Source organism: Cetorhinus maximus, chromosome 13 (genome assembly GCF_964194155.1).
Source record: "Cetorhinus maximus chromosome 13, sCetMax3.hap1.1, whole genome shotgun sequence".
NCBI lineage: Eukaryota > Metazoa > Chordata > Chondrichthyes > Lamniformes > Cetorhinidae > Cetorhinus > Cetorhinus maximus.
Window position 1 is genome coordinate 66,901,914 of NC_135891.1, and position 13,404 is coordinate 66,915,317.

A 13,404-nucleotide genomic window follows, 5' to 3' on the forward strand; every position below is an offset into this window, starting at 1 on the left:
TTATCATTCCTCATCTCAGCCCAAACTGCTTCTACATCCTGGTTTCCTGAACTTAGGTCATCCCTCTATAATGTGCTAATACCATAATTAATTAACAGAGCCACCTTTTCCTAACTTCTTGTCCTTTCTAAATGTCATGTACTCTTCAATATTCAGGTTCCAATCTATGGCGTCCTGTAGGCATGTCTCTGTAATGGCTATCAGATCATATTTATTTCTTTCTATTTGCACTACCAGTTCATCTTGCAAGGTCAGTGGTAAAACTTAAACAATGATAATCCCATCTCTGGGTTTGGTGGGAAGAGGTAGAAGGTCTTGTGTATATAGTTCCCAAATCAAAAGAAGGTAAGAACAGGTTGTAAACAGGAGAACTCCTTAACAGGGTCTGCAATTCTGGACAGAGGGAAATAACATCAATTAGCAATACAAATTAATCATATGAGTTATAGAATCAAAGGGTTATGTTGAAGATAAAGTAATACGTTTGCATTTCTGGTTGAATTATCCCAAAGAATGCCACGTTGCCATGGGGATAGCAATTCATGGTGGAGCCATGCCTAGAAGGTTAGTTTGTTTAATTTATCTGTAAGGATTTATTGACAGAAGCAAGTAGTTCAAATTGGGTTTTGTGAGGGAAAGGCAGCTGAAAGATTTGTTCTAGCTTGCAGCTAGTGAAAGAGATCTACAGTGGTCCTCGCAGAGCCTTTTGGCAGAAAGTAGTTAGCAGAGTTAGCTTGGAAAGCTGTGGGAAAGCAATTGGAAATCTGCTGGCAGCCTGAACAAGTAGCTGAGAAATCCACAATCGTGAGGTCGGTAAAGGAAAAGCTGGAGGGTAGAGTATAGCCAAAAAGCTAATGGAAGGACCCCCATGGAATATTAAATCAGAATAGGTGGAATACTAAGGAGAATTAAAGTAAATTCCAGAGGGCTGTGGCATACCTTTGGGGCTGGGTGCAGGAAAAGTAAATGAACCTTCAAGATTTTGTTAGACAAGGGAACTCTTGGGCAGAAGTCGTTGGGTAGGTGGGGCAGGGTGGGGTGTGGGGTAAATATAAAGTAGAACTGGGTTTGTAGCATAAGTCTTTATAAGCTAAAGTGCTAAATTATCAGTGCTTACTTTGTTTAATTTTTTGATATACAATAAAGCTTGCTTTTGTTTAACAACATTAAATCTTGTGGTGTTGTTCTGTTGGTTGATTGTTGGGTATTCGGATTTCTTCTTTTAAGCGTTAACGGTCCATAACAGTTGAGGGATAAATATTCTGAAGAATCCGGAGAAACCTCCCTTGCTCTTCTTCAAAATAGTGTCACAGGATCTTTTACGTCCACCTGCGGGGAGCAGACAGGACCTCGGTTTAACATCTCACCTGAAATACAGTGCAGCACCCTCTCAGCATTGCACTGAAGTGTCAGCCTGGATGATGTACTCAAGTCTCCAGAGTGGTCTTGAACCCACAACCTTGTGACTAAGTGACAAGAGTGCAAACCACAGGGCCAGGAAAGTTTGTCAAAAAAGAAACTTATGGTAAGTGATGACAGGGGTCAGCAAGGAGGCCACTCTATCATAAGTGATCTGAACTTGAGGAATTGAAGGAGCAATATTGAGGTTTGCTGGTGACGGCAAAATTAGAGTGTTGGACAAACCGTGAAAGACCAAAGGAGCCCATATACGCTGGGATGTTGCGCAGGTCAAATCAAGTTGGACCAATAGCATGGCACTGTGCTGCCAGTGTCACCAGGACACAAGTTGGCACCATAAGGGCCCCGTCAATCCAAGGAGCGCACCACTAATAAAACAAGCTAATGTGAGGTCCAACCGAGCTAAAGGAAGCATAGTGTCTGTTATAGAGTTGATCTTCAGACAACTTTTCTTGGTGGACACATTTAACTTTATTTATAAGACAGCAGCAGCAGTTACATGTGTGTATCAAACTCTATAACTAAAGAAGAACTCTCTCCTAAAGATTCCCCACACTGCTCACACATTGGTGTGCACAGATCATGTGATCTTACAACACAGGATTATTCTTAAAGCTACAGTCCTACATTTCCCAAAACTATAATTACAGTGTCGAAGTAGCGCAGGGTCGAACAGCTGCAGTCAAATTATTCAGTTTACATCCTGTGCTGCACACCGGTCACAGAAGGTTTTACAGTCAATGCAGCTCAATGTCAAAAAACTGAAAAACAGGGAAAGAAATGGGCTTAAAAGAGGGGAAAAGCAAAGATGGATAGAAGGCAACAGAGGAAGATCAAGGTGGTGGATCATTCCCATTAACTGAACACATTGTAACAAGGGTACAAACTATCAAATAGGGGAGATTGAAAAGTATTTTACACAGGGAATCTCTGCCTCAAACCACTGCTGAAAGAGTGCATAATTTGTTGTGAAAGAGAATTAGGTAGCTAGAGGAATATTATAAAATACGAGAAGAACAAGCAGGAAAGCAAGATTAGATGAGCTAGCTCATATGGAGGAAATCACCAACAGAGACTGAAGGGCTGGATGGCCTGTTTCTGAGCTGTAATATTCTAGGGTATCTAGGAACACACATTGCGTTTAGTTTTCCCACAGAATCTCGCTCAAAAGTGCAAAGTGTGGGGAAGGAGAGTGCTCGCTCTGGCTGCCTGCCTCGCTTCCATAGCCTTGTTCGAGCATGGGTGGCCTTGGAGAAAAAGCATGCAGTGTCCTGATGCATCCTTGATGCCTTCCACAAGCAGTGGGACCCACAGGGATTAGAGTGCAGAATAGACAATAATAATATGATTTAGTTGTTAAGTTTCCTTTGGTGTTGTTGGAGTGGGAGCTTGCTGCTTTATTTTAAACATCTCAGTTTGATTAGACCTCATGGTATTTTATTATTTTAGTGGTGCCACTTCTATCAGATGACAATGGGGCAACTCAGAGCCATCTCTTTAGGTTCATTTAAAATAGGCCCACAAAATCTCTAAATAACCATGTCACAACCTCAGCTGCTGCTGCCTTATCCAGTAGTTGCACTTATTTAGGTTCACCAGCAGCCCACACAGGCCAGTGACTGTGCTGTGAAGAGTGCTGTACAGTGTACTGCGATACAAGCCTCTTCTGTTCAGGCCAGATAAAGGCCTGATGTGCAGAACAGCTAACACCCTAAGTGCAGTCAGCCCAGTCAGCATAACAACCTGTTAACCATAACAAAAAGGAAGCAGCATGAAGTCTCAGCTGCCTTGCGTTCACCACTACAAGCTGTGCAAGCTCTGATTTTTGAAGTGTAGTCACTGTTGTAATGCAGGAAACACAAGAACAAATTTGCAGACAGGATATTAGAACAATGAAAAGTTTTAGAATATTTTCACATTTTTCTTTAGCTTCTTCCATTGAGAAGCTCTGCTTAGCAAGTGTAAGGTCAAGGAGTTGTGTTTGTGTCTGTATGACTTTCAGAAACCCATTGAAGGAGGTGCGATCCCAAAGAAGTGACTCTTTGCGGGACCTTGTTGTGCACAAATTGGATGCTGTATTTCCTACATAACAACAGTGGATACACTTCAAAAGTACTTCCTTAGCTATAACTTCTGGGACATTCAGAGGTCATGAAAGGCATTGTATAAATGCAAGTTCTTTCTAAAACAGTGCCCTTTTAAGGTGGACCCCTCTGTACGAATAGTATCTCCAGCAAGCAAGTGGTACCTGAGAAGGTAATGTGTGGAAAGATGGCACAAGAGACTTTGCAATCCATTTACTGGCCTAGTGGATCAATTAACCTTCAACGCTGAATAAACCGATTTGGGCCCCGTGCCTAGCTTGGGCCTAGTTCTAACTAGCCCCTGAAGTTTTCCTCAGATAACTGCAGTATTTGATTCTAATCTTTAAAAAGTATTTTTTAAAATATGAAACTCAGGATTATTGACTATTGCTGGTAGAGAGCCATAAAAATAGAAAACAAACAACATCCTTTGTGTGACTTTCTTTGTGTGATTTTATATTTGCACAGCAGAAGTTGACAACATAAGGGAGGCCAGATGACCAGAACGGGGCTGTTATTCTGCCCAGTCTAAGTAAGCTGAATAAATAGCTCCAAATTAGCTCCAAAGCACCCAGCGCCACCGATAGAATCTCTACTTGTAAATCTAATCCTCGTGCATTGACTGGGACTCAGTAACCCTTCCCAACCTATGTTACTGACTGTCCCTCCACGTTAATCCAACTCCCAGCCACTGCTGAGTTCAGTCAGCTCCTCCCAGTCCGTTCCCTGGAGACATGACTTAAAAAGGAGATTGCTGGGCATTTTCTCAGTCACCATCTGTATTTATTTATTCTATTTTGAAGTTACTAATGGATATATTTGCTCAGAGTGATTGGAGGCAGCAGAAGTACAACAATTAGCTGATTCAATCTCAGTTTCACTAAACTCAAACAGCACATCTGAATAAACTGCTTGGTAAACCTCCAAACAATGAGACACGTTCTCCTCTCTAAACAAGGCTCCCTCCCATTACCTTAAAGAGCATTATTACAGGGAAACACTCAGTTTAATGAACTTTCTCCATTTCCCCAACACCTTCTGAAGGTAGGGGAATATTTGCGCCAGGGCCAACGACCCTTCTTCAGTAATCATTCATCACATGCAAGCATAGACAGTTATCGCAAGAGAGTATATATACCACTGTGGGGTGTAGCGCAGATGTGCACTTTCTAGTGAGAAGTCATCGGACAACCATTTGGAGCAGGAATCACTGGTTTCTTTCCCTCACTCCTCTCTAATCTGTGGGTGTGGAGGTCAATTAGATCCCTCTCCTGTTTCTCTGGCAGGACTCAGTGCACTGAGCACAGGCCAGGTACTTCCCCTTCTCTGATACACCATACTGTTCTTACCCACAGAGTCATGAGGAAAGCTTGACATTGTTCTCTGAATGTTTGTCAGACCCAATGGCACCCAGGTCAAGTAGTCACCAAGCATTGCCATGCTCAGAGAGCAGTTCTATTTATAAGAGAAATTTGATCCCTTTGTTCTTAGGCAAGGAGAAGGACATCAGAACATGAAGGAGTGCCAAGTACCAGACTGGCCACTACATTTCAAATTGTGGCTGAGCTCCTGGGATTGAATCAGCACTGTCCCTGATCCTCACCTGGTCTCTGAGGGGGAAATGAGCCACACCAACAGATCACTGTCCTTCCATAGTGAGACTGTGGCCATCAGTGTTTGTGGTCACTTGGCTCACCTCAAGGATAACACTTCAACAGTGGTGCCCTCTCATCCCCCACAGCATGGGTCATCAATACAGGCAGCTCCACACTAACCAAGACACCATTAGAGGAGCCCCTCCCTAGCTGAGGATGGCTGCTCCTCATCCTGCCCCAACACAATCAGAGGTCTGCACTCCTCGCACAGCCACCAGAGAGCAGGAACAAAATAATGTTAAATATAGACCTGCTCACCGCATGCTACCAGCAGCTGTGTGTTTACCACAGAACACAGATTTACTGCCAGAGAAAAAAAAAATCAACCTGCATGTTACATGGAACAAATTTAAAGATAATTATAGGATTTGCTGGTGGGGTGGGGGGTGGAGCAAAATTAAATCAGGAAGTGGAACTTTGAGGCTTTCCATGCAATTTATAAGTTTAGTCAGCCAGACTGGGTTAGTGTGAGAGTCTCTCTCTTTCATATATTACAGATTTCACTGTAAAAAACACCTGTTCTGTTCTCTCAGGAGTTAACAGACACAAGAGTTACTAACTCCATGCTAGCCCCAGTCCTATTTCCTGACTAAGTTGGCAGGTGTTTTTTTTAAAACTTCTCATTTGACTATTAGCTTCAAGAGGTGGTAGTTTCTCAAAGCAAATATCACATCGGTTGAGAATCAAGCAGCCACTTCTGCATTTTGGAGAAAGGAGAAGTAAGCGGGTTTCCAGCAGAAACTATTCAGTGCAGTTAACATCACCGGTGGCAGACTCAGCTGCGGGCCAGGCACTCACAATAATCGATGATAAAAATGACTTCACTGTGTCCAGTCCTGCGATCAGTAGGAAGGGAGTTGGACACAGCTCACTGGCTGCTGGGGTCCACCAGTAAACCATCCCCCATTTAAACAGGCTGCTCGTGTTTATAAATCCTCAACCCACCCCACATCGTGAGAGGGGAAACATTTAGTGGCACCACTGAGCACAAAGTCCCTGGTTAATCCCCCTTTAAAGGCTCTGTAAGTGCACCCCATTCCCCAGATACTTACAAAGCCGTAGCCCCGGGACTTCCCCGTCTGCCGGTCAGTAATCACCACCGCCTCCTCGATGTCCCCAAACACCTCAAAGTATTTCCTTAAGGACGAGTCAGTAGTGTGATAGGGCAAGCCGCCCACAAAGATCTTGGTAAAGGTAGTGTCCTTCTGCAGGGTGTGCATGGTGTCAGGGTCGATACAGGCGAGAGGAGGCTGCGAGAGCATTTAACAGATAAAGACAGAGAGTCCGGGCTGGAGCAGCTTCAGCCCCCGCTGCTCAACACAGGCAGTCCATACAGAATCACACAACAGCTTCTACAGCTAGTGCGCTCGACTCAGCACAGACTGCAGCACTTATAGGGGCTTATAGACTGAGCGATAAGCTCCACCTTCCAGCTACTTCATTGGCTCTGCCTTATCTGGCTAGCTGAATATGGGAACTGTAGTCCTTTTATATCAAAAAAATAGGGGCCGTGCCTGCAGCAAGTGCATTTGTATTGTTCAGCAAAAGGTTCCTGGAAATCCCAGACCAAGGTAGGGAGTGCCCTCCAGGCCAGGCGGCGACAACAGCCGACTTTTAACCCTTTGGGTCTGGACCCTTTACACGAGTCCCAGTCCCCCTCCAGCGGACTGTACCCCAACATTAAAAAAAAAGGCTTTCATGATCTCAGGACATCCCAAAGCTAATGGAGTACTTTTTTTTGAAGTGTAATCCCTGGAGTAATGCAGGGAATGCATTGCAGCGGCCAAATTGCGCACAGCAAGATCCCACAAACTGCAATGTGAAAAAGACCAGGTAATCTGATTTTGTCATGTCGATTGGGGGATGCAGATACAAAAATAAAGTACTGCGGACGCTGGAAATCGGAAATAAAAACAGAAATTACTCAGAAGTCTGGCAGCATCTGTGAAAAAGACGGAGTTAATATTTCAAGTCAAAACACCCCCTCAGTACCGCATTGGACTATCAGCCTGGAGTTTTTGTGCTCAAGTCTCAGCGTGGGACAAAATAGTTACTAACTGAGCCACAAAGAACACCTTCACTTTTCTGGTTCTGGTCTCTTGAATATTCCTCCCTCAGGTCAATTCAACTATTAACACTGGTACCTTCACCTGCCCACTCATACTCTAGAATTCCCTCCACAAACTCTACTGCCTCTCCAGGTTGCTCAACTTCCTGATCCACCTCTTTTGACAATGAACATACCTCTATTACCTGGGGGAGGTTGGAAAGCAGGGCACTGCACCCCAACCTAGCACCATGCTCGGGGGAAGCTGGTATTGGTAGCTCACCCTGATGGAGTGATCAGTGATGATGGAATAAATAGTGGGATGATGAAAGGTCACAGACCTGAAACGTTAACTCGGTTTCCCTCGCCGCAGATGCTGTCTGATCTGCTGAATATTTGAAACATTTTCTATTTTTATTTCAGATTTGCAGTATTTGCAGAATTTTGCTTTTGAAAGCAGTGGGACATGTTTGGCTTCCGAGAGCATGTGTGTGTGTGTGTGTGTGTGGGTGGCTCTATCAGAAAGCAGCTCAAAGTTAGTAAAATGGAGATGTCATTAAAAAGTTTACAATGGTCCCATTCTCTTTAAATTCCTTTTCAGTTTCGTCCCTTCCTCTCCTGAAAGTGTTCACCTGCTCTGATTGTTCTTCAGTACTGCACATGAGTGACTCTTGTTCATACATGAACCTTGACAGTAGATGTCAGCTGTCTGCTCAATGACAATGGCATCAACAACAACTTAGGGCCATTAACATGGAGAAGCGATTTGAGGTGCTTCACACAGCTGTGACTAGACAAAAGTGAACACTGAGCCAAAGATGGAGATATTAGGAGGGAAAACCAAAGGTTTAGTCAGAGAGCTGGTTTAGAAAGAAGCACAGCGAGGTGGAGAGACAGTGAGCTTTATGGAGAGAATGCCAGAGCATGGAGCATGGGTGAAGGCACAGCCACTGGTAGAGTGATGGGAGCGAGGAATACTCAAAAAAAACAGTCAGCAAAGTGAAGGATTTGTGGAGAAGTTAGAGGGCTGGAGGAGGCTACGGAAATGAGGCAATGAAAGGGTTTAAACATAAAGGTTAAGAATTTCAAATGCGAGGCATTGTCGAACGGTGAGCCAACGTAGATCAGAGGGCACAAAGGCGATGGGTGAACAGGACTTGGTGAGGACTGAGATATGGGACACTGAGTTTCAGATTAGCTGAAGGTCAGGGAGGGTGGGACAGGACGTGAGACCGGCCAGTACAGCATTGAAACCGATGTGTTTGAAGGTCACAAATGAATAGTTAAGTGTGCAAGTAGCAGAGAGGTGAGGGCAGTGATGGATGATATTACAGAAGTGGATATATGCTGTCTTTGAGATCAACATAGAATGCATGACAGGCAAATGTCATTCTGTCACCCTGGGGTCCACATGGGCACCTAAGCCTGTAAGGATGCTCCCTTCCTAACCCAAGTGACTGAGAGCAGCTGTAGTGCCAACCCCAATTCCTCCCCAAGTCAGCACAGATTATAGATTGGATTTGAAACCTGCCTGGCCTGTTTATCTTGAAGCTAGTCAGCCAGCATCAGGGGGATAGGGCATAGCCCAGACTGATATTAGTCAGCAAAGTCAGCACAGACTTTGGACCGTGACCAGGACCTCCTGTGCTGCAGTTACCCAGTCAAAAAGCTCTTTGAACCATTGTGAGTGCCAAGCCTTGGGAGGAGCACTGGAACCTTCCCTGGCACCTCAACTTGGTCTCAATATCTCAGCAAAGTCTGAATGGGGACCCTCAAGTACAAGATGGGTGAGACAGAGAGTGAGAGAACAAAGAGTAAGACAGTTATTTTAATGATCTTTCCACTAGTTTGCAGTTGGTGTTTCTTTATGTGTCTGAGGGCACCAAGGGTGAAGCCAGAGCTTAGTGATGGAACAGAACTGAAGCAAGAACCATTCCAAAATCACCAGCCAGTGGATAATGCCACAAGTTTGATGATTATAAGCCTGTTAAACAACAGTCTGTTGTAAAAAGCAGCAATTTAAGCATATTTAAATAGAGGCAGTTGTTGCAAGCATCATGTGCCTATGTCAACACATTGATGTAGATGCAGTTCATTGAGATTTAACAGAATTAGTGCCTGGTAGTCAAATAGTGTTTAGTTCTATCTTGATTTTGATAAGGTTCCCAGGCAAATGGGTTGTGACTAACAAGAGACCCCTTGGGAAAAAAGAGAAAGGTCTGGAATGGATAAAGAATTTTCTAGATAAGAGCAGACTAATGGATAGTTCTATCTGAGCTGCTGTAACCAGCAAAGTGTTCCCAGGATTAGCCTGGTCTCTCCTCTCCTCCAGTTGTGAATTCTGACCTCATCAAGGCCCCTTCTACTCTGCATCAGCCCCAACCTCAGGAAGAATCCCTCTAAATGCACTGGGGTGACATCCCCATTTCCCCACACTCCTGTAGTCTCTCTGAGTGAGATTTGGTGCCAGTTTTGTGCTTAGGCCTCTTCTCACTATGAAGTGGTTTGAGCCGGATCAAACACCTCATAGATGAACCCAACAGAGAGTCCCCATTGGCCTGAGCTTCAGCTGAACTCAGACCCATTGGTGAAAGGTCAGTGTTTAGTCCACTCCAGTGTCCACTTGCTCCACCATTCTCTTGCTGAGGGCACTAAAGGCTGGGGAACTGTCTGGCTGGGTCAGACAAGTCTTCTGTCAGAATTACTTTGCTTGCTCTCTGAAGCAAAGTAGGGTTTGTTCCTGCTTAGTACTTGGATGGAGGAAATAATTAATGAAAGAATATTTCAATCAGGGGATGATAATAAATTATGTGTGAGGGTAGAATGTTGAGAAAAGGGATGAAATTGAGAGTCACAGACTGTGTAACTGTGCAATAAATTTTTTAATTGACAAATACAAGGTAATGCACATTTGCGCTAAAAGATGAAGGGCATTTGATTAAATATAGAGGCCAGGATTTTCTGGCCACGCCTGCCATTGAGATCTTCCAGTCCCACCGATAGTCAATGGAGTTTTGGCTGGCCTGCTGCATCCCGTGCGGTGGGTCCTGCCATAGCGGCTGGAAAATCCCACCTAGAGTGTCAGGAGGAAGGCCCACATTTTATAGTTGAACAAATAATGAAGTGTTTTACAGATCATGACTGTGGCTGTAATATAAAAGCAAAATACTGCAGATGCTGGAAATTTGAAAACAGAACAGAAAATGCTGGGAATACTCAAAGGGTGGAATTTTACGGCCCCATCACGGTGGGGACGGGGCCGTAAAATGTGGCGAGCCGCTCAAAAGTCCATTGACTTTTCCGGAACCGTAAAATCCCACTGGCGTAAAATTCTGCCCAGAAGATCTGGCAGCATCTGTGGAGAGAGAAATCGAGTTAATGGCCAAGAGTAAAATGAGGCACGGTGATGTCGGGCGAGTGTCCTGATGTCACCGCTCACCATTGCGATATTTAGGTGGGTGGGTGCACGATGTTCTCGGAGGCGTGCCCACCATTAATTAATTACCTATTTAAGGCCCTTGCGGCAGCAATTGTCGGGGATTTTTCAGGGCCTGTGCTATCTTCAGGGCGTCGCACGGGCGCAACGGGCAGGTGAGTAGGAGACATTTATATAAACCTCATCCACGGGCAGGATAAGAGGGGTGAGTGGGGTCGCGAGTGGTATCTGTTAGACATCTAATTGTGAAAGTTACTGCTACTTACCTGTGTCAGCAGGAATACTTCAAAACTCATACCAGCTGCTTGGACAGGAGTAACAGCCTTCAGATCAGGAGTCTACAGTAAAGATCATTTTTGGGGCCTGCAGCTTTCAGGAAGCCTTCCCTTAGCCTGGGAATGAGAGTTGTGCTCGCCACTGGAGGCACCTCCTTTGAGGAGGAAGGGAGGGCCAGAAGGGGGAGGAGGCCAGGACTGCACATTCAGCCTCCAGGGGAACCACCTTTAGGAGGAAAGGCACAGGCACAAGGGCGCAGGACCAAGAGGAAGTCCAAGGTGGAAGTGGCCGCAGAAGACGCCACTATCCTGCTGCCAGGGTTTACAGGCAGCGAAGCAGCTACCTCAATATGACTGAGCTGCAGTGCCGAAGGAGGCTCCGTCTCTCAAGGGAGACAGTCACCTCCATTTGTCAGATGATAGGCCCTGAGATCTGTGCCAACTGTGTGGGCGGGCACCCCATGCTAGTGGCGCTGAAGGTCAAAGCTGCCCTCAACTTCTATGTCTCCGGCTCTTTCCAGGGCTCAGTGGGTGATCTTTGCAGAGTCTCCCAGTCAGCTGTCCACACTTGTGTCAAGCAGGTGACAGATGCTCTGTTCAAACGTACATTGACCTTCATTCACTACTGCTGGCACGAGGCCAGTCAGACAGAGCGAGGCAGAGGCTTTGCAGCCATTGCCGGCTTCCCCCGTATCCAGGGTGCAATAGACTGCACACGTGGCCATCAAGGCGCCAGCAGGTGAGCCGGTGCCTCCGTCAACAGGAAGGGCTTCCACTCCATGAACGTGCAGATAGTGTGTGATCACAGGATGCTGATTCTACAAGTCTGTGCAAGGTACCCAGGCAGCTCCCACGACACCTACATCCTCAGACAATCCCAGGTGCCGAGGCTCTTCAGTGCTCCAGCCCGGCTGGATGGATGGCTGCTGGGTGACAAGGGCTATCCCCTCAGAAGGTGGCTCATGACGCCCCTCCGCCATCCAAGAACAGAGGCTAAGCAGCGGTACAATAGCAGTCACGCCTCCACAAGGGCTGTGGTGGAGAGAGCCAACGGTCTTCTCAAGATGCGCTTCCGATGCCTGGACTGCTCAGAGGGTGCACTCCAATACCCCTCAGATCATGAGTCACTGATAGTGGTTGCATGCTGCGCTCTCCACAATCGTGCACTGGAAAGGAGGGACGCAGTGGACGATGAAGACGTCGACGCAGTGGCTGCGGATGCACACGATGAGCCCAGCAATGAGTCTGAGGATGACCATGCACAGGGAAATGCTGAGGGGGTAGACGCCGACCCGGGCATACTCCAGGGAGGCAGGGACACCTGGGAGGCTTTAATCCAATGAACCTTCAGCTAGCACAACACATGTGGACCTTCAACACACGTCAGGGGTGCAGGCTCCATACTTGATATCTGTGAGCAAAATCTGCCTGGTCAGGAACATTAACTAAGGCCCTTGTCAATAAAGCTCAATGTCAAACAACTCACTCATAACATCATGGTTTCCCGTCCACCTGCAGAAGTAAGGAATCACCCTGAGCCACGCTTACATATCAAATTTAATGAGATTACAAAATGAACTTCAGAAACCAAAAAAAAAAGGTGTTTCACATCACACCAAGTCTTAATGAACTAATAGTGGGGCAACATAAAAGCACCAGTGAGAAACCTGTAGTGTGCCTAATGTGCCTTAAGTTTACGCTTATAGGTGCTACATCTAGGTGCTGTCCCCTCATTGGCACTGGCATCTGAGACAGCCTGCTCGCTGTGCTGTCCTGTTGGCCTCGATGATCTTGGCGGTCGTCCTCTGGCCCGTGGAGCCTTTGCTGGCCCTGCCTGGGAGGGAGCTGCCAGTTCCACAGCTGGCATCTCCCCAGTCGCTGCAGCCTCATTGGATGCAACGGTCACTGGCAGAGAGGCAGAGGAGCTGCTGCCCTCATTCGGAGCGCCCTGAGAGGAGCCCACAGAGACAACAGGCAGCTGCTGCGCTGACGTGAGGTCGCTCCGGACCTCCCTGCTCACCATAGATGGATCGGCACCGAGTTGGGACACTTGGTGCCCAAACCATCTCCCACATTGGCACTGACCAGCTGAGGTCAATGCTGCTGGGAGGGCTTGCAGGTCCGAGCGCCCTGATTGTTCTCCTGGAGGAGCCTTTCCACGAGAGTCACCGTTATCTCCATGGAGGAATCATGGCACTTGGCCATGAGACTCATTGCATCAGTGATCTCCGTGTGGACTCCAGCACAGGCACCACGCCACACTTGGCCTCATGTATCTCCGCCAGATCATCCCGCATATCCTGCTGCACTTCCAGCATTTGCTGCCTCATGGACAACTCCAGAGGCACATCATCAGCCACTGACCGAGCATGTGCCTAGTTCCCAGCAGTCCTCCGACTGCTGGCGCCATGGGCACTCTGTCTGCCCGCACCTCAAGCAAGTGTGAAGTGCCCTCACCACTGTGCCCTGGGACACTAGCCGAAGATCT

At 46.6% G+C, this 13,404-nt stretch overlaps 1 protein-coding gene and 1 long non-coding RNA gene across 3 annotated transcripts in view; both read right to left on the reverse strand.

Annotated features, from left to right (window-relative positions):
• LOC144688667 (RNA-binding protein 38-like) overlaps positions 1 to 6,556 on the reverse strand; it is a 49,066-nt gene extending 42,510 nt beyond the window's left edge. The window contains exon 1 of one of the 2 annotated variants that reach the window (XM_078555491.1): positions 6,211 to 6,556. In XM_078555491.1, the coding sequence (XP_078411617.1) occupies positions 6,211 to 6,420 (210 nt within the window). In that variant the 5' untranslated portion in view covers positions 6,421 to 6,556. Of the gene's footprint in view, positions 1 to 1,117; positions 1,286 to 6,210 lie in introns of those variants that run through there. The other variant, XM_078555492.1, reaches the window with a different exon arrangement.
• Positions 6,557 to 10,126: 3,570 nt separating this feature from the next.
• The window catches only part of LOC144689204 (uncharacterized), a 33,491-nt gene continuing 30,213 nt past the window's right edge, over positions 10,127 to 13,404 (reverse strand). Inside the window, exon 3 of the long non-coding RNA XR_013578596.1 lies at positions 10,127 to 10,278. This is a non-coding gene — a long non-coding RNA (uncharacterized LOC144689204). The remainder of the gene's footprint in view (positions 10,279 to 13,404) is intronic.